A 22,193-nucleotide genomic window follows, 5' to 3' on the forward strand; every position below is an offset into this window, starting at 1 on the left:
TAAAGTGAGCACTGTATACTTTGTATTGTATTTGTGTTGTAATCGAAATCAATATATTTGAAAATATAGAAAACATCCAAAAATATTTAAATATACTGTATTCTATTGTTTAACAGTGCGATTAAAACTGAAATTAATCGCAATTATTTTTTTAATCATTTTAATCATTTGACAGTTGTAACACGACCTTATCTTTGTGGAAAATTGCGAATGGGGGATACACCATGAGGACACCTATTTCTCCTACCCTCTGAATAGATGCGATGGCTACAAGAGGCCATTTTCAATTATAGATGCGTTAGCAGGAGGTTGCCATAGGTTCAAACAGGGGGCTGGTGAGACAGTGTAAAATTAGGGTGAGATCCCAAGGTGGGATTGGGTCTAATATCAGGGTAAAGGATGGAGAACTTGGCCTGCATCCAGCAAGAGGAGGTGTGGAGTCAACTGCAGGGTGATCAGTGGACAGACCGTCATGCACAAGAGGTAAGGATGCCATATCTGTCATGGCCATGTTGAGGCTATGAGAATTACTCTGGCTTGTTCCACTTGTATCTTGTGAATCATTTTGAATAGTAAAGGAAAGGGTGGAAAGGTGTAGAAGAGGGGTGCATCCCATGTAACAAGGAAAGAGTCCCCAGATATTGGTGGGTATTTGACGTTTTTGGGTGTGGCGAATAGATCTATGTTCCGGAATCCCCAGCAGTTCCTCAAGTCTAGGATAGGTCTCCACCTGCCAGATTTTTTTTTTTTTTTTGGATTACAAAATAGTGGGAATAAAAGCCTTTCCCTATGTGTTAGAATGGGACCAGTTCTACAGCTCCTAGATGCAGAAGGTGGTTTATTTCTTCTCATAAAATTTGCTCATAAGAAGGATCTGTGAAGTGGGATGGGGAGGTTTGAGAGGAGGTCTCTGTCACCTGCATTGTGGATCATAATGCCTTTGAGGGGAGGAAGGGGAAGGTCGAGATCTCGGAGTAGGTTGATATCTACCCTGTCTTCTCTTTGATGCTGGTATATAGATGCCAAGTGAGCGCAGTGTTGCTCTGGAATTCGTTAGTGAATGAAGGGACTCAGTATGCTTGGCAAAGAGTTTGGATCCTTCAAAGAGGAGATCTCCCTGGGGAACCCCGAGAGGTGAAGCCATGAAGCCCGTCTCACTACAACAGATGTCACAATGGACCAGGCTTGTAGTGCGATACATACCAGAAGTTGTCCTTCTATCACTGGTGCCTGGAACTGCTCTTCTTTGTCCTCTTGGAGATGTTGACTAAACTCATGGAATTTCGAATAGTTCACATGATTATACTTGGCTAGAAGTGCCTCATAATTAGCAATTTGAAACTGGAGCATGGCTGAAGAATATGACTTGTGACTAAAGTGGTCTAGTCTCTTCCAGTCCTTGTCATATGGGGTTGTTTTAGGACAACAGCAGCACACACTTTCTCATGCACTGCATTGAGCATGAGGGAGTTTGGAACAAGATGTGAGAATAAGAATTCCATTATGTCCTTGGCAGGGACACAATACTTCTTGTCTGCTTGCTTGCAGGTAGCTGGTATTGATGCTGGGGTTTGCCAGATCAGCTTGCATGGATCCAACAAGGCCTCACTGATTGGCAAAGATGGCACTTCCAATGTGGAGACCTGCAATATGCCAAGTGACTTGTGATGTTGCTCTCTACCTTCCCGCATTGGGATCTGGAGAGAGTCAGCAATCCTTTGGAACAGTTCTTGAAACGGTTTAAAATCATCAGCTGATGTTGGAGATAGTGGGATATGACCTTTCAGGGGAGGATGAGGAGATTTTGGCTGGCAGTGTAACCTCTTCCTCCATGTCTTTCTCCTGCTCTTCTAACAATTCTGGCTCTGGTTCAGGAGGCCTAAATACCAGTGAGGATGAAGAGTATATGTGTCTGTCTGTGATCGGTGGCGGTTTGGGAAAGTGTGGCCCAAGGGTCCCAACAGGGCCAATGTGGGGGAATAAGCACATGGGGTTGCATCCATGGGTTCCTGCACCAAAGACCTGGTTCACTTCTGGTCTCTGGATATCAACGGTGTGAGTATGATTCTCTGTGTGGAGCCCCTTGATATGATGTGGAGGATGAGAGGCACAATTGAGTACACCTCCTCACTGGGGAAGGGCAGTGCGGTCCTGGATAGTGAAGAAGAGTGGCGTGGTATAAGTTGCAGTTCCGGAGGAGAGAGGCATGAACCATTGGGAGCTCAGTACAGAGGAGCGGAGACTCTGGGTTGTCAGAAACAATCAAGTCTATTGAGAAGTGGAACTCTTGCAGTACTGGCATGAGCATCATAGGTACTGGTGGTTCTGTGTTTGGGGGGAGGGAGGGGGAAGTCCCATGGAAGGTCTAGGTAATGGTGCAGATGTTTTGGATGTTAACAGTGCCAAAATTAGAGTGCATTCTGTCAAATGACCAGTAGATTGCTCCACGGACTGCGTTGGTGTTGGAGGATGCATCCGTCATGTGTTTCGATGAGGCAGTTGGTACCAATTTTGAGATCTTTGATTTGTCCTTATTGGTCCTGAATGACTGTGACCTGTTTGTGGTCCTGCCCTCTTAGGGTCCTGGAGCCTCTCAACAATACCAGAGATACCTAGACAGTCAAAGGAACTAGGTCTCATCCCAGAAGATGTCAAGGCTACCAAACTCACAGGGGATGCCTTTCTTTGAGGTAGCAAGAGAGTGTAAATTTTTTTTGTAGTGGGGGTCAGCAGATGACAGTGCTGATGGTGGAGGAAAGTTATCGGGGCCAGATTCTGAGGCTGGTCGCAATGAGCCCTCCAGCTGTAAAAGTTTTATTTTCAATTCATGGTCCTTCCTGGACCATGCCTTCAATTTGAGGCAGTGAGTGCATTTCTGAGATACGTGCCCCTCACCCAAACAGTGGATGCACCATGAGTAGCCGTCGCTCATTTGGATGGCCTCATAACAGGAGAGGCACCTTTTAATCCCGGCGGATCCAGGCATAACCCCAAGTAGAGAGAACTTCTCAGTAGGAAAGGGCATAGAAAAGGAAACCTATGCTAATCTAAAGAGTAACAGGGAGAAAACAGCAAAAGAAAAAAAATTGAGAGAGAAGGGATACAGGGAAGAAAAAAATAAAGGAAACACATACTTATTAAGAACTTGCAACAGAAACACTAATATCATTACAGATGTATGAAGGCCTCTGCTAGGGATTCCGTCCCCGACCAAGAGTGCTTGAGAAGGAACTGAGGATGATTGGACCACACAGCGCTATATAGCGCTCACATCGTGAGACAGGGAGGAGCACATGTGCAGCCCAACAGGCACTTCTACCAAAGATCCCCAATCCCAGGTGCAGGGGCACTACCGTACCTACAATGGTGCACCCATAGGGACACTACTTGAAGAAGAACCTAACTAACTACAACTCTAAAAACAGGCTGCAAAAACTATATACAAGAAAGGAAGAATGGACCGTCACCTAGTTAAGCTAACAGCGTGAAGGAACATGGGTTCCAACTCAAGCCATGCAGTGGTAAGAAGGAACTGGAGAGGCATTGACCCACACAACCTTTTATAACCTGAGCTGCAAACATGAGGGGACATATGGCTCACATGTGGGTCAACAGACAGAGCTATTAAAACCTTCCAGCTCCTGTGCATGTGCACCTATGTTGGAATCCATATAGGGCCATCACTCAAAGATTAGATCATTTCTTTCCTTACAGATTTGGTCCTCCATTTGGCAAACATATTTTGCTATATCCAATTATGCAAGACTGAGGAATGGCTGGGATTTGTTTTTGTTTTTTAACTTGTTCTCACTATACCATCAGCAGCAGCAGCAGAAGTGTGCACATGAAGTACAATATGTGGAAACAATGATTTAAAGCAGGAGGAGTGCTGTAAGATAAGGAAATAGGCATGCATAGAAAGCCTCTTCCCGCCATATGAACAGCAAAGCAGGAATCCTCTTTAATGTATGTGAGTGACTTACTAGGTGCATCTAACTAAATCCCAACCATACATGTTCAATAACAGAATGGGCACCATATTCTGACAGTCAGAGGCTATGTGCAGCTCCCATCTAAACTGCTGCATATACTCCCATCAACAGCATACATTGACTGGCAGCTAACTTCTACACACATTGCATGCTGAGCAGTGCCCCAGCCCTTCTCCTGAAATCCTGTCCTCGTGGACAGGATCCCTATGGCATAAGGCATGGTAGACTGTTTCTCTGCTTCTCATCTCTGCATGGATCTGAGTGCTGCAGATTAAGCTATGGGAGGAGTTTCCTGATCCACATTGCTCAGTCATATGGTCAGTGTTCAACCATTAGCCACCCCCAGTATCTATAGCTATATTTAAGAACGTATTACAGTTACCAAAAATAGAACATGACCCTTAAGATACTGGACATAAAATTGTTATGCCACATTTGTGTTAGTACTGGAAAATGAGGGACAACAAACAATTATAACTTTTCTATGTTGGTAAAACACTACCATAATCCATATCTTATATCACATAAAAGCCAAACATTGTACAGGATATCCATTCTGCGAATGTCTGAGTGCAAGGTGCTGAGGAATATAGAAGCTCTCTTGACACCATAGGGTGCAAAATCAGGATTTTTGCTGTTCCCTTCACAGATGCACATAGGAGAGCTTCTTTTACCCTTCTCTTACACTCGCACTGCACTGGGGAAGAAAGAATCTGGCTCAAAATATGCATTTGGCTCTCTATCTTCATTATTTCTAAACATACAATTCTAAATCAGTAGAACTGGGCACTACCTAAAGCAATCTGAGACGCAATCATTAACCATTAAAAGGTAATCTAAATACTAACAGCTCCCAAGATTCGCATACCCCTCCTCCCCCCGCCCCCAAAATGTAACCATCATGATACATACATCATAAATCCAGGTATTTGTGTATCCTCTTCACTGCATTGTTTAACTGAGGGCTTACTATCTTACTAAATTTAGAGCTTGATACTCTAAACATATAGACAAAAATACCTTTATAGATACGAGTGGTTGAGTTGACCACAATGATACTACTTGTGTTCAAGACCACTCTTAGATTCTAAGCTCTTTGGGGTGGGGGAGAGTTTCTTTTATTGATCTGTTACATACCTAGCACACCTTGGGTGCTACATAAATAATAATAAGTGATCATGTGCCACATGGATTATGTTTGAAGAAATGTATTTCTCAACCACACTAAAATACAGTCTGTCACAGCAATTAAAAACCTGTGGCTGGCCTGAATCAGGTGACGGGCTCACGGGGCTTGGGCTGTGGGATGCTGTATGATTGAAACATGAGCCATCATATCAATATTGCCACTGTTAGTAAATTGCAACAAATCTTGTACAAAGTATATCATATAAGGTGTCAATGGAAAAGTTACAATCTATCAAATATGATTATCCTGTTTGTATGCATGTATCATCTTTGTATCTAAAGTTATGAATATTGACTATGTATTAGTAATTCAAATGTGTTTGCTTCTGGGGTAATGCCCACAAGGTAATTTACATCCAGTCTGGCCAGCACATTGTGAATGGACTATTCAAGTTGATGGCCCATTAAAGGACACTTAGCTCACACAATAGACCATAGAAGAACCTGTCCCTGCCCGATGGAAGTATTAGCCAAAATATGCAGCTCCTATGACTCATAAAAGCATGCAAGGGCATGTGACTTGCTCATGTGAGCCTGGACTCCACCTTGTGCCTGTAATTTTCCACAAACTAAGACAGAGAATTCCCTACACATGGGAGAAAGTATAAAAAGCCCTGGAAGCGTCTCCTCTTTCCCTATACCGGAAACCTACTGACCGCTACACTTACCTACATGCCTCCAGCTTCCATCCAGGACACACATCACACGATCCATTGTCTACAGCCAAGCTCTAAAATATAACCGCATTTGCTCCAATCCCTCGGATAGAGACAAGCACCTACAAGATCTCTATCAAGCATTCTTAAAACTACAATACCCACCTGCTGAAGTGAAAAAACAGATTGACAGAGCCAGACGAGTACCCAGAAGTCACCTCCTACAAGACAGGCCCAACAAACAAAATAACAGAACACCACTAGCTGTCACCTTCAGCCCCCAACTAAAACCTCTCCAGCGCATCATCAGAGATCTACAACCTATCCTGAAAGATGATCCTTTACTCTCACAGATCTTGGGAGACAGACCTGTCCTCGCTTACAGACAACCCCCCAACCTAAAGCAAATACTCACCAGCAACCACACATCACTGAACAAAACCACTAACCCAGGAACCTATCCTTGTAACAAACCCCGATGCCAACTCCGTCCACATATCTATTCAAGTGACATCATCATAGGACCTAATCACATCAGCCATACCATCAGGGGCTCGTTCACCTGCACATCTACCAATGTGATATATGCCATCATGTGCCAGCAATGCCCCTCTGCCATGTACATTGGCCAAACCGGACAGTCTCTACGCAAAAGAATTAATGGACACATATCTGACATCAGGAATCAAAATACTCAAAAACCAGTGGGAGAACACTTTAACCTGTCTGGTCATTCAGTGACAGACCTGCGGGTGGCTATATTACAACAGAAAAACTTCAAAAACAGACTCCAAAGAGAGACTGCAGAGCTAGAATTGATATGCAAACTAGACACAATCAACTCCGGTTTGAATAAGGACTGGGAATGGCTGAGCCATTACAAACATTGACTCTATCTCCCCTTGTAAGTACTCTCACACTTCTTATCAAACTGTCTGTACTCGGCTAGCTTGATTATCACTTCAAAAGTTTTTTTCTCTTAATTAATTGGCCTCTCAGAGTTGGTAAGACAACTCCCACCTGTTTATGCTCTCTGTATGTGTGTATATATATCTCCTCAATATATGTTCCATTCTATATGCATCCGAAGAAGTGGGCTGTAGTCCACGAAAGCTTATGCTCTAATAAATTTGTTAGTCTCTAAGGTGCCACAAGTACTCCTGTTCTTCTTTTTGCGGATACAGACTAACACGGCTGTTACTCTGAAATCTTTCCTGATCTGATCTCTGGACTTACACTAAAAGGAGCATTCCAACCAATGGACTGAGGACCTTCCAATCTTTTGGAAGTTATGAGAGACTTTACAAACCAGCAGTTTATTCCATCATGACTACAAGTCTGATCCAAGAACTTTGCAATGAGTATGTATTTGTTTTCCTTGACCATCTTTTCTCTTAGATGTAAGCAGAGTCTGAATGAACTCTCTCCTGACAGCTAGTTGGGGAGGGGGAGAGACTTTAGGAGCAAACTGTATTCACATGAACACACCTACTCTGCACAGGTATCTAGCAGACAGGAGCTGTGTAGCCCCAAGTGATCAACTTTGGCTGGTGTTGGGTTACAAATCACTTTAGTACTGAATGCACGGGTAGTGAAATGTTTTCAATGTTGTCTTTATTGTCTGAATAAAGGGGGGCAAAACTGTGCTTAACCTGCCCCAAATGAGGAGGTCCCCCTCAGCTGAAAGAACCTAGTTAAGCTAAGGAGTTTTATGCCAGACGGCTGTGAAAGCAGAGAGGGGTGGAGACAGGTGTTCCAGACAGGTGGTGTGGACTCTCCCTAGGGGTCCCCAGTCTGGTTTAACCTGTTCGTCCCCACTGTTCAAACATAGAGCTAAATAGACTTCATTAGGAGCCTTTTGTTATTTTAAGTGCTGAGATCACTTGTGGTGGGACAGTGTTTCTGCCCAGCCTGATGAGAGCTAAAAATCACTAAGAACTGACAAACACTAAGGGACTGACCTACAGAGGTCACAACATAGGGGCAGGTGGCAGCAGAAGGTGACCGGCAGGCACGGCTGTCAAAAGTGGCGAGCAGTCATCTGGCGGGAACAGCCAGCGGGAGACGGTGAGGAACAGTGGCTCGTAGGGCAGTCAGGTGGCAAGGAACAGGGCTGGTGGTGTGGCCAGCCAGAAAAACTGCTCAGATGACGGAGCAAGCCAAGAGCTTTCTTCCCTGGGTGAGAGGTCAACTCACGCACATGCACTTCTGAACCCTGGGTCCTCACTGATCAAAGACAACCACTGTGAATGGGGTATGGTGAGGGGGCAGAGGGGGGCACAGAAAAGACATTTTTGGTTGTAGAATTCAAGAACATGAGACAGAAGACTGTGCTCCATGCATTCTGCTCACAGTTTTATGTTTATGAATCCTGCTTGTGGCATTTTCCCTAATTAATGTCAGGTGACTTTTCTCCTTTCATTAAAAGTTTATTTTCTACACTCAGACTCTGTGCTTGGAATGGGGCAGAATTGGCTCTCAGAGGCACCCAGGGGTGGTGTGTAATTTTCCCAGGTTACTGGGTGGGGGCTTGCACCAGTTTTGTGTTATATTGTTGAAAAGGAACCCCTAGATATTGAACCTGACCCTGGTTGCTGCCAGCTCCACCTGGCAGAAGGGTTACATATAAATAAACCTTTAGATATTAGATACTAAAGGATTGGCAACAGTGTTATTATTAGGTAAGATCTGAGTTATATATTGGCTTGCCTGTGTGGCTGATCTCTTGGGATTAGAATAACCTTTGCTTGATTAAATTGGTATTAAATAACCACTCATCACGTCTAATGTCTGGGTGGTGAAACGAGGGCTGGGATGCCAAAGAAGACTACAGTTTGGACTTCTTGTTACCTGGTGTGGTGAGACAGAAGTTTACTTTTGTTACTGGCTTGGTATCTTATGAAAGAATAACCACCTGTTTTGTGGTGGATCTGCCTCATTTATTAGCAGTTTGTCCTAAATCTGGTATTCTCAGCTGTGACCCACAGACAGAGGCAGTGAGTGACTGGCTCTAAAATTGCTGTGTGGATGTTTGGGCCCAGGCTGGAGCGCAAAATCTGAGACCTTGCGAGGGGAGAAGTTCCCAGAACCTGGGCTCCAGCCTGAGCCCGAACATCTACACTGCAATTAAGCTGCCCCGTAGCCCAAGCCCCATCATCCTGAGTGAGTGGACATGGGACAGTGAGGGATTTTTCATTGCAGTGTAGACAATCTGTGAGGCCTGAAACAGCTCCCACTAAAAAGTGGTAACAAGCTCCCATTTATTTAAATGGGAGAGTTTGTTCTATGTGTACCTATTTGGACATATGCAAACTGTAAAAAACTTTTTAGTCTGCAAGTGACAGATGTAATTGCTAAGCACTAGAGGACAAGAGCTTTTATATTTGCAGTTGCTTTTAGAATGTTTACAGTCACTTTCATGGAAAAGTAGATTTAGTTCAGCCAGGATATTTTGCTGTTTGTATTTTTTTTAAATGAAATTTAATTCCTTTCAATAAATGTTTAAAGCTGTCCAGGCATATTCATATTCTCTTACACATCCTCTCCTAAACATAGCTAGAATAAAATCAGTATTTTAAGAGAATACTTTAGGTTTAGTATTCACAAAACAAACTAGCAAAATATTAGTGGCATGCATAACTTAACATTCTTTCAACATTATGCTCAATATAATATGTGCAGTAGGACTTGTGGATAACAAACTTATGCTTATAATTTAGTTTAAAGAACAAAAATAAGTTAAACGCTAATTCTTAACTCCACAATATTATAGGGATTAAATGGTATCTAGTAAATTAAAAGTTTAGGATAGACATGTTTTCTTGATGATATTTGATTATTAATGTTTTGAATTACTGTGAAAAAAACTCAAACTACTGAGCTGTCATTCCATCAAAATCAGAAGGATAAAATATAATAAAAAAAAACTAAATTTTAACCATGTGGTTGTTCATAATACAATCAGAGCTATCACTGAACAAAGCTAATATTACCAAATTTGTGCCATTTAAGTTGTAAAATTATTGTCAAATTCTTTTGGAAGAAAAAAAATCAGTAGTATTGCATCAATTATCCATTTTCTTTTCTTTTTTAAACTGCACATATAGAATATTGCAAAATTAAAGTAGAAGAAACTTGTGAGCATGCACTTGTTTTTCAACAAAAGAATTTTCATGCATAATATCTACAACACTTTAAATTTTATGGTTTTTAAGATGAATAATTATTAAACACATAAGGCCCATTCCTGCTCTCACTTAAACAAGAGCAACTCCTTTTTCTTTCAGTGGGAATTGTATCTGTATAAGTGAGGGCAAAATCTAGCCTTTAGTATTAAGACTACTCATAAAAATAAATAATGTTAGACAGAAAAAGGCTCTAACCACTTTATCCTCCTGGAGTTCATATCCACGAAAGCAAGAAAGAAAGGACAGAAAAAGACAAAGAAGGAAAGACAGTTATTTCCATACTGAAACCAAGCACTAGTATTTGTTAGTAAAAATAAACAAATTTCAAGGAAATTGATTCACATACAGCTTTTTGTTTCTTCTAATTATGAAAAGTATATGGTGAAAAGGATGTTATTGTATTGGTTTTCTTCTAGTTGTTTATTGATTAAATTTTCAAAGGAAGTCAAAGTACAAATACATGCACAAAGAAAATTATTTTAATAAAAACAATTTAACAGTCAAATCCCACCTACCTTATTAAAACAAATAGTGGAGCTAACGTGAATAAAGAATGCAGGATTTGGCCCAAGTGTGATAGGTCCTAATCCTGCAAATGATCAGCATGGATGGAACCCTTGCACACTTGCATAGAAGCCCACTGGCTTGATTCTGGGTGGGCAAATCTCTTTGAAGGATTATAGACTAATGCAATTGGAAATAAGAGACTGATAGTGACATAACTGCATACAAATTACTCAATAGCTCATACAAAATATCAGAGTTTGAATCATAGATGTAAATTAAGACAAATTTGCCCCAGCTGTTTATTATATGTTATGTAGGATACATGTTACTCTGTATTTGTCTTGTGCTTTTTTCCTTTGCATATTTATGAAAATATATGGCTGTATTAATATTGCCATATTATTTTTCTTGGTGAGAAGGTTGTCTTTTTAGCTGCCTAAGTAGTAACAGGAAGCACATTTTAGAAAACAAAAAATATTCAAAATTATTTCAATCAAAACTATCCCTCAGTCAATCAATTTGGTATGAATGGAGAACAAAGCTTTACAAATGAAAAGATTTTTGATAACTCAGTTACTTACACTTGCCAATACACTGACTAAACTTAGGTATGCTATTAAGCACTTAATTGCACACTTAAGTAGGTGAGCACTTTCCATTTGTTTTACAGCTCTCATTCAGGTATCTGTATACAAACAGTTTTGTGCTCTTACACACTAGCTATTGAAAATATCAACATACAGTGGGTTAAGTTTTAAGCTTTTTGAAAGAGGTTACCATTTCCAGTGGTATTCCCCATTATATAGATAGGGAGTATTGCTGAAAATCATGAAGTCTTTTAAATCACAGAATTTTTGAAGTGTGACCACTGTACATGCAAGTATCATTTTTAACCGTACTATACCAGGCCATCTTTGCCCCTTGACCTGTACTCATAGCAAGGCTCCCTTGCCCACAGGAGCAAGAGTGGAGAGATTTAGATTGGGAATGGAGGAGCCATGTGGATGTCCTATGACCCTGAATCCCCACCTTATAGTAGCATGAGCAATGCCAAGAGCTTCTAGCAAAGAGATTCAGAGTGGGTAGGAGAAAACATGCATACCTTCGGACACATTGAACCTTGAAGTGCCTACCTGTTTGGCTACTTTCTCTGTGACTGCCTCTCAGCCACAAGTGAGATGTTCTGGGTAGACAAATGACAGTGAAGGAGAATAATAGGGTGGGAATAGATCAAATCCCCCAAATGGTTGCAAATAGACAGGCGTGAGGGAGATGGGTTTAATTTTAAAATAATAGAAACCTGACAAGACTAAATAATTACCTAAAAAGTTAATTTTAAAAATACAGAACATAAGGAAGGGTTAAAGATAAATTATGTACAAAACCAGAAAAAAGGAAGGACAAAAGATAATATACAAAAATGTAAAATAGATATTAGTAATGTTTAAAAAAAGAAGACAGACAATGGTTTTAAAACTTAACATAAAATAAAGACGGGCTAGGCAATAAAAAATAAATAGACAAGATTTAAAATTAAGTAAAATTAATCAAGAGGCTTAAGGTTAAGAAACAAGATGCTTATGGTCATGTTTACTCACATATACCTGCTTGTTTTCCATCTACTACTGTCTGTTCTATCTGTTCAGACGGTTAACACTTTGAGGTAAAACTGTTTATTCCTAGTAAATATTTATTGCTACTTAAAAATAAATCATTTTTAATATCTGGTTTTGTACATTTATCTTTCCATATTTGCTACTACAAAGAACTCTTCTCTTTTCCACTATATGAACTCTATTCCTGAGATTCAGGAGAATGTGTTGCTATTATAATAATAAAAATATTTCCAGAAACTGACTGGAAATTATGCTGTTTAACAGTTTTGCATAGGGTGACCAGATAGCAAGTGTGAAAAATCAGGACAGGGGGTGGAGGGGTAATAGGAGCTGTGAGACAAAGTTCCTCCTCTATCTTGGTGGGTCCTGCGCTTATTGGTGGATTTTCTTGCCTCAGAGATTCACCATGTGGGTTGGGGAACAGCCCCTCTGGAAGAACCCACAGTCCAGGTCAATTGGGAGGTTTGGGGGAACCCAGGCCCGCCCTCTACTCCAGGATCCAGCCCAGGGCCCTGTGGACTGCAGGTGTCTATAGTGCCTCCTGTAACAGCTGCAACTCCCTGGGCAACTTCCCCATGGCCTCCTCCAAACACCTTCCTTATTCTCACCACAGGACCTTCCTCCTGATGTCTGATAATGCTTGTGCTCCTCAGTCCTCCAGCAGCACACGCTCTCACTCTCAGCTCCTTGCGCCTCTTGCTCCCAGCTCCTCACACTCGCACCACAAACTGAAGTGAGCTCCTTTTCAAAACCCAGGTGCCCTGATTAGCCTGCCTTAATTGATTCTAGAAGCTTCTTCTTAATTGGCTCCAGGTGTCCTAATTAGCCTGCCTGCCTTAACTGGTTCTAGCAGTTTGATACTCCTGATTACTCTAGTGCAGCCCCTGCTCTGGTCATTCAGGGAACAGAAAACTACTCATCCAGTGACCAGTGTATTTGCCCTCTACCAGACTCCTGTACCCCACTGGTCCGGGTCTGTCACATATCATTCCCCCCGCTCAACGCCAAGGGGTTGGGCAGCTTGGGACGCCAGACAGTGCACATGTGACAAGCTATCGGCGTTGCCATGACGGCTCCGTGCTCTGTGTTGCACACAGAACTGGAAAGGTTGGAGGGATAAGAACCATCTGGTCACCCTTGTGTTCTTCTCCTTGTTCCGCTGCATCCATTGAAGAGGGGCATGGTCGGTCACGAGGACATATCTGCGCCCAAGCAGGTAGTAGCACAATGTTTCCATGGCCCATTTTACAGCGAGGCATTCTCTCTCCACCACTGCACATTTTTTTCCCTTGGAAGGAGTTTCCGACTGATGTATAGAATTGGGTGTTCCTCCTCCCCGACCATCTGTGACAGAACGGCCCCCAACCCTACTTCCGATGCATCCATCTGCAGGATAAACTCCTTGGTGAAATCAGGGGCTATCAGTACGGGGTTATTGCAGAGGACAGTCCGTAGGTCTGTGAACGAGTCCTCTGCTGCGTCAAACCATCTCACCAGATCAGGTCCACGGGCTTTCACTAGGTCTGTCAGGGGGCTTGCCCTTGTGGCAAAGTGGGGGATAAATCATTGGTAATATCCCACCACACCTAGGAACGCTCGGACTTGTTTCTTGCGACTTGGTCGGGGCCAATTTTGGATGGCCTCTAACTTGTTCACTTGAAGTTTTACCAGACCTTTTTCCACAATGTAGCCAAGATATTTAGCCTCTGTAAACCCTACAGCGCACTTGGCAGGGTTTGCTGTAAGGCCAGCTCACCTGAAGGTATCGAGGACTGCCTCCACCTTCTCCAGGTGGGTTTCCCTGTCTGGGGTATGAATGACCACATCGTCCAAGTAGGCAGCAGCATAACTGTTATGTGGGCGTAATAGCTTGTCCATGAGGCGCTGGAAGGTAGCTGGGGCCCCATGTAGTCCAAAAGGGAGGACAGTATATTGAAAAAGACCCTCTGGTATAGAGAACGCAGTCTTTTCCTTTGTGCCTTCTGCAACGGGAATCTGCCAGTATCCCTTTGTCAAGTCTAGGGTAGTCAAGTACCGGGCATTACCCAGACGGTCCACTAGCTCATCTATGCGAGGTATGGGGTACGTGTCGAACTGGGATACTTCGTTTAGTCGCCGGAAGTCGTTGCAAAATCTTGTGGTGCCATCAGGTTTGGGCACCAGCACGATTGGGCTGGACCACTGACTGTGGGATTCTGGGATGATCCCCAACTCCAGCATTTTTTTTACTTCTGCTTTTATTTCCTCTTTTGCCGCTGGCACCCGATAGGGCCTCATTGTTTCTCTGGCCCCAGGATTCGTGACAATGTGGCGATATGTCTCGGTTGTTCGACCCGGTTTTGTCGAGAACACATCTTGGTTCCAGAAGATCATCTCAGACACCTCATTCTTCTGGTCTAGTGTTAAATCGGGAGACACTCTCACCTGTTTGGAAGGCTTGTTTTCTTGGGTTAGGTCTTTTTGGCCTTAGCTGCCCTTCTTTCCCTTTTTGCCTTTCTACCCTGTCTGGGAGTGGAGAACAAATCTGGGGATATTTCAGAGAAGATTGGGAGTTGGTAGTCTGCTGTCCCCATCTTTCTCCAATCCCCCTACTGGGAGTAAGTTTCCAAACCCTGGGAAGTCCCTCCCTATGAGCACCGGGTATGGGAGTTTAGGGACTACACCTGCTGCTACCTCAGTAGTGTTCCCTTGGATCTCGATTTTTACTGGAATGGTGGGGTAGTAACTAACTGTCCCATGGACACATGTTATCCCCGTACGTTTAGCCTGCAGCAGCTGACTACGCTTTACAAGATTCCCTGAGATAAGCGTGATAGCACTCCCCGAATCAACCAGTGCCATGGTCCTTACTCCATTTAGTTTCACTGGTCTGGTATACATATGTGGGGTTAGTGAGACCCTCACAAGGTGGATTAGGGAGCATGGATCTGCCCAGTTCCCCAGGTTACACTGGATAGGCTCCTCAGCATTGGGACATTGTGCAGCTATGTGTCCCCACTCCCCGCAGGCATAACATCTGTATGGAGCCCTAGGCGTTCCCCGGTCTCTTGGTTTGGGCAGTTTAACATCACGATCCTCTTCTCCCTCAGTGCTCCGACTCTTTGTAGCCTCTAATGGGCCTTCAGACTCTCTTTTTCCACCTGGGGCCTCCTGGTGGCCCAGTCACCCGAACTTTAGGGCTTGGTGCTGCTAGTTTAACCCGGGATGCCTCTTCCTTAACTGGTCAGGTCAGCTCCCTCGCTGTCCTTCACCTCTCTACCAGTGCGACAACCTCGTCATAGGTGAAGGGTTCGTTCCAGCTTACCCAGGCACGAAGGTCTGGTGGTAGTCCCCTCATGTACCGGTCGATGACCAGAACCACTAGTATCTCTTCCGGACTCCGGGACTCTGCTTGCAACCACTTTCATGCGAGACGGATGAGGTCATACAATTGGGACCACAGGGTTTTGTCTTCCTGGTACCTCCAACCATGATACTGCTGGGCCCGCACTGCTGTTGTTACCCCAGATCTGGCCAGGATCTCTGCTTTCAGCTAGGGGTAGTCTGCCACAGCCTCTTCAGGGAGATCATGGTAGGCCTTCTGGGCCTCCCCACACAGGAATGGGGCAAGGATGCCAGACCACTGATCTCGAGGCCAGGCCTCCCGTAGGGCTGTCCTCTCAAAGGCCAGAAGGTATGCCTCTACATCATCTTCCCGTGTCATTTTCTGCAGCCAATGGCTGGCCCGTATGAGCCGCGTCCCATCATGGCTGCGATTCAGCTCTGTAAGGGACTTTACCTCGTTTACCAGGTCCCACAACATAGCTCGCTCTTGAGCAGCCTGGTCCATCAGCAGGCGATTAGTCTCTTGCTGCAGCCGCACTGCCTCCTGTTGGGCGGCTGCCTGGACACGGGTAGCCTCCTGCTGGGCCGCCGTAGCTTGTATCAGTGCCCGCACTACGTCATCCATTGTGGTGAAAAAAAAAAAACCCTCTCCCTTTTTTGTTGTTGTTGTTTTTTAAACACCCTCCTTCTTCCACTGTGCTGTGCACCCCAAGATCCCACTTCTAACACCAGTGTGACAAAGTTCCTCCTCTATCTTGGTGGGTCCTGCACTTATTGGCGGATTTTCTTGCCTCAGAGATTCACCATGTGGGTTGGGGAACAGCCCAGAGACCTTCCCCTCTGGAAGAACCCACAGTCCAGGTCAATTGGGAGGTTTGGGGGGAAACCAGGCCCGCCCTCTACTCCGGGTTCCAGCCCAGGGCCCTGTGGACTGCAGCTGTCTATACTGCCTCCCGTAACAGCTGCATGACAGCTACAACTCCCTGGGCAACTTCCCCATGGCCTCCTCCAAACACCTTCCTTATTCTCACCACAGGACCTTCCTCCTGATGTCTGTGTTGTACAGGAGAGCCGACTATACGATCACAGTGGTCCCTTCTGGCCTTGGAATCTGAATCTGCCTTTAAAAATATTTTTATTGTTACTAAGTATTTGTACTGTGGTCGTGCCCAAGAGGCCACAATTAGAATAGGAGTCTCTTTGTACATGGTGTTGTATGCACACATAGGAAGACAATCCCTTCCCTGAAGAGCTTACAATCTATATTAAGACAACCAGGAAGCATAACAATGACTAGAAGAATGAAGGCAACAGTAATAAAATTACACAGATACAAAGACTAACAATATGCATAACTTAATGATTTTAAGTCATGTTATTATGTACTCAGAGTGTCTCAGCTAAATACAAGATCAAACATATAATTTAGCATAAGTAGTTAGCACATATTTTAAGGGACCAGTTGAGGTGACGTGGCCTTTAACACCCCTGTAGTCACAGGAAAAAAAGGGGGGGTTAGTGGATTACCAGTTGTTGTAATAAGCCATAAATCCAGTTTCTTTATTAAGACCATGATTTTAGTGTCAAGCAAAGTTATGAATTTAAGCTCCTGGGCTCCTCTTTTGAAGGTGTTATGAACGTTTCCTTTGAGGATGAGGACTTAGAGGTCAGATATAGAGGGTTGGTTTTGTGAAAAGTGTTCATCCACTAGTGATATGGTACTTTTGTCTTATATCATTTTCCTGTGACAACTAGGGGTGTGTGGTTAGAGCGGGTTTTGCTTCAATATAAAAATAAACCTCTCTCCGACTGCATTCCTTTAGTTGTCACCTACCACCCTCCCTGGAACCCCTACAGGGTATCATCAACAACTATAACCTGTACTTGATGGGGACCCCACCCTGAAAGAAATCTTTCCTGATCCCCCTCTTCTGGTCTTCAAACAACCCCCCAACCTCTCCAAGCTCATCATCAGAAGCAAGCTGCCCACAGCTTGCTCAAAGCAGCACCAGACCCTGCCAGAACAACAGATGCAAAACCTGATGACATATCTCCACTGCTTCAGTGGTCAATACCCCCCACAACACACCTTTCAAGAGGCATGTATAGGACCCAGTGATATCACATGTGTTGTACCTCATCCAGTGCACTAAATGTCCCATAGCAACTATGTGGGAGAAACCAGACAATCACTATGCTCTAGAATGAACATACACAGGAAAATGATTAAAGACAAAAACACCATATCACCAGATACCTGTGGGTGAACACTTTTCACAAAATTACCACACCGTATCTGACCTCTCAGTCCTCATCCTCAAAGGAAATCTGCCCAACACCTTCAAGAGAGGAGCCTGGGAGATGAAATTCATAACTTTGCTAGACACTAAAAATCATGGTCTTAATAAAGACACTGGATTTATGGCTTATTAAAACGATTTGTAACCCACTAACCCCCTTTTTTGTCCTCTGACTACCATTGTATTAAAGCGCCACATCACCCTTAATGGTCCCTTAGAATGTGTGTTAACTACTTATGCTGAACTATATGTTTGATCTTGTATTTAGCTGGGACACTCTGAGTACCTTTCCCAGGCCTGAGGATACAGCTGTGCCACTGCAGCATGTCTGGTGAAGATACTCTATGCCGTAAGGAGAGAGCTCTCTCATCAGCATAATAAAACCACCTCTGAGAGAGGCGGTAAGTATGTCGGCGGGTGAAGCTTTCCCGCCAACATAGTGGTGTGCACGTGAGTGCTTATGTCAGTGTAACTTATGTTGCTGAGGGGGGGTGGTTTTTTCACACCCCTGAGTGACATAAGTTATACCAAACGAGGCTGTAGTGTGAACATAGCCTAAGAGAAGGACAATTGTGGCTGCTTTGCACTTCAGCAACTTCCTTTTCCGATGTTTGCTGCCTCTACATGACCTGCACTGATGTGTATAGCAGCAAAAGCTGGCATAAACCCAGATGAATGTGGAATTATGGAAAGAGATCAGACATGTCCATCAATGATCTTATTTTAGATACAGGAAATAAAAATAACCCAGTCTTAGAATGAACTATCACATGGCTGTGTTCCAATCATTTGTCATTTACTCCATGGTTGTAACTACAGCTTCTCTCTTCTTCTATCTTAAATGATCAATCTGATGGACTTTGAGGATACAGGTAAAAAAGAGGCAACTATTAGAGTTGATCAAAAAATTTTAATCAGACTTTTTTTCTGATAAAAAACTCCTTTTTTGCACAACTGAAATTTTCAGTGGGGAAATTTCAGTTCTTCTGTACAATTTTGACTTTCCCAACCACCTGGCAGGCTCTTGTCAATTTCACTTTCTGCCAGTAAAATTGATTTATTTCGACAGAGTAATTGACAAAATGTGCACATAGCATCCCCACATTTCGGAGCCTTTTTCTGGGTGCCAATTGGTGACACCTTCCCAACACAGAGGTGTCTTCTCATGATGTCTGAGTGTACAGCAATAAAGACTATCCAATTTTGCCTTTGATAATGAGATAAAATTATCACAGTATTGATTGTATTCCCTATACCAAAATATTGTTGTAACCTTATTTAATTATCGAAAGTAATAATTGTATGTCAGATCCTTCAGGATAAAAGGCTCTACAAAAACTTTAAAAATATATTTTAAACTAACTTACATTATGTTCAACATAGCCTGAGAGATGTATACACCCTCAGCTACTTTTAGCCATCAGTGAGCAGAAGATTTCTGTGCACTCTGATTTATAACTTGCATTACTGACATACATATTAAACCTTATGTATTTATATTAAACCTCATGTATTTATACCTGCTCCTGTATTTTTTACTTCATACATCTGATGAAATGGGTTCTAGCCCACGAAAGCTTATGCCCAAATACATTTGTTAGGTGCCACAAGGACTCCTCGTTTTGTTTTATTTTTCAGCCTAAGATATGATAAAGAAAGCAACTTCCTGTAAAATACATACCAATTTCTCTTACTCTGCATACTATGTGCATACTCTACTCAAAGTAATCATGCATGTTCCCATAAAGACTCACATAAAAAAAGAAGAGTTCAGAACAGTGCCCTGAATATTTGAATCTGACTGAATCTGAGACAGACTTCTATGCTGAAGGAGGAGAAGGACCTCGGAGTTTTGGTTGATCACAGGATGACTATGAGCCGCCAACGTGATACGGCCGTGTGTAGCAGTGCGCAGACTCACCCCTGCAGCGCCTCCTGCTGGTCGTCTTGGGAATTAGCTCATTTCCAGCCTTGGAGCACCCTCTGCAGGCCAGTGTCCTGCTGCTGCTTGGCCCCCGTGTCCCTCCCGGACCCGGTGCCCTGTTGTCTGGGGTGCTGCCCCCTGGCAGTAACCCCTCACAGCTCTGGGTCTCCCCCTCCCAGGGGAACCCCCATCCACTATCCCCACTTCACCTCAGTCTTGGCTACTGCCCAGTCTCCATCTAGCCCCCGTTCACTGGAGCAGACTGCAGTATCAGCCACTCATCACAGGCAAAGGGGTTCAGACCTGCTGCCTCTGCCTACCCATGGGCTACCTCCTGCAACCCAGTACCTAATAGGCCTTACCAGGCCTGCAGCCTGGGGCTTTCCTAGGCCAGAGCTCCCCGGCTCCTTTGGCCTTTCCCCAGCCCTGCTCCACTCTAGGCCCTTGGCTGAGCTCCCTGCAGCCAGGCCCTTCTCTCTCTATGCTCAGAGAGAGACTGTCTACTTGAGCTTCTGGCTCAAGCCTTTATAGGGCCAGCTGGGCCCTTATTGGGGTGTGTCCCCAGCTGAGCCTGCTTCCTCCGAATCAGCCCAAGCGTCTTGCCCTTCCACAGCCCTCCTCCAGGGCTGTTTTAAACCCCTCAGGGCAGGAGCAGGTAACTACCCCGCGACACCGAAAAAAGCTAACGCGGTTTTGGAATTCATCAGGTGAGGTATTTTCAGTAGAGATAAGGAGGTGTTCGTACCGTTATTTAAAATTTTTAGTAAACTAATTTCTCTACTAAACTAAAATACTTTGGTAATTACTTCAGTTCTGCTGTACTGGTTTTAATTAAATATTTTTTAATTCAACCTGGTAGTCCACTTGATTTCTCATAATACAAATCATTATGATAGCTCTGGGTATTATTTCTTAGCACACTGATCTTTTTAAAATGAAACATACTTTCTCAAAAGCAAAAAAAAATGTGATAACTTTTCCCTGTACATACTTTGCATTTTGTGGTGCTTTGTACGAGAAAAAAGCAGTTTACAAACATTGTTTAATTAGCTCCCTCAAATGACACTATGGAGGTAGGTAAACATTATAATACCCATTACTAAACTGAGGTAAAATAAAGCTAAGTGTCCAAGTGAGTCTGGGACAGGCAAAGCCAGGAACAATTCCTTGCTCTAACCTCTAACTCTAAATACCCCAACACGATTGTCACTAAATAAATTCCTTTCCTTCCATACATAGGCGCTGATCTTGTAATTGGATCCACAGAGGCACAAGGATCCATGTACACGGATCCTGCAGCAGAACTGTGGTATGTGTTAAATTAAAAGCAATATTCACTGGTCCACAGGTGGACCAGAGTTCTAATGAAGATTCTTTGTCAAAGGGACAACGACCTAAATAAATCCTAAAACAGTTTCCTCCTTGAAGGAAAAATTGTTTGAGCAATAACCATAAGGCATTACTAATGATTCTGAACAACAGATACCGAACTTGTGGACAGGCACAGTTATGTCCTCGGGAGCCATTTTTTCAGCAGATATATTTCCAATAACTAAAGTAACTAACTGTGGACAAATTACAATAATAATCTTCAAAGAACTTCTCTACCAAATTACATCACACGTTACATTAAGCAACATCAATATGAAAATTCAGTGATACTTATTTTAAACAAATTCCATACCTTATTTGAGCGTAAAGACACTCTTCCTCCGCAACGAGCACAGAATTTAGTTTGGCAATATGAACAGTTATGGCCACAGCCATCAGCAAATTTTGTTTTGTGGCAGATACCACATGTGGGGGCATCACTCTTCTGCTCCTGCTGCTGCTGTGATTCTTCACCCATCTTCTTCACCTGCTCCTTATACATTTCAAATTGTTGATGCAATTTCCTGCAGGAGAAAACAGATCAATGAAAAGTTGTTTTATATAGACAAGGTTCATGCATAAATGTGGTCATCAATTTTCAAAACAAATTTAAATAAGTACCACCACAGTATAGAGAAAGCTGAAAAAAATTAATTGATTGCATACATAATGCACTTACTTCATACGTTACATGAAGTTCTACCTTTTATCATCCATTTTAACAGGACTAAACATAAGGGGCTTACTTTGAGTCTCATCTGTGATCATGTGCAAAACACATACACAGTAAGTCCAGATACTGTAAAGGAGACTTCACTGATTAGTTAATGCTCCTATAGTGTGTAACCAACTATTGGCAGACATAACAGCAGTGGAACATCCTCACAGTGAAATCAGAAAGACAGGGCTAGCTGTTAACAAACTAGTAATTACTATGTAAAAGAAAGTCTGGTTTGATTCTTCGAGGTGCCCTTTTCCCTATTTTCACCATTCATAACTTAATATGCCTACATTATTTACCTTGCTTTTCCCACTACTGCTATACAGATGAATTATTCTCAAATGTTTTAACAAACACATGCCTTGCAAACATAGCATCCAAGTACTGTGCAGCTCCATACATAACAT

At 43.2% G+C, this 22,193-nt stretch overlaps 1 protein-coding gene across 1 annotated transcript in view; it reads right to left on the reverse strand.

Moving 5' to 3' along the window:
• RIMS2 (regulating synaptic membrane exocytosis 2) overlaps window positions 1-22,193 on the reverse strand; it is a 788,551-nt gene that overhangs the window by 580,847 nt on the left and 185,511 nt on the right. Inside the window, exons 2-3 of the mRNA XM_054018206.1 lie at window positions 21,379-21,589; window positions 10,219-10,230 (exon numbers count right to left, since the gene is read on the reverse strand). Coding sequence (XP_053874181.1) covers window positions 10,219-10,230; window positions 21,379-21,589 — 223 coding nt within the window. The remainder of the gene's footprint in view (window positions 1-10,218; window positions 10,231-21,378; window positions 21,590-22,193) is intronic.

Source organism: Malaclemys terrapin, chromosome 2 (assembly GCF_027887155.1).
Source record: "Malaclemys terrapin pileata isolate rMalTer1 chromosome 2, rMalTer1.hap1, whole genome shotgun sequence".
NCBI lineage: Eukaryota > Metazoa > Chordata > Testudines > Emydidae > Malaclemys > Malaclemys terrapin.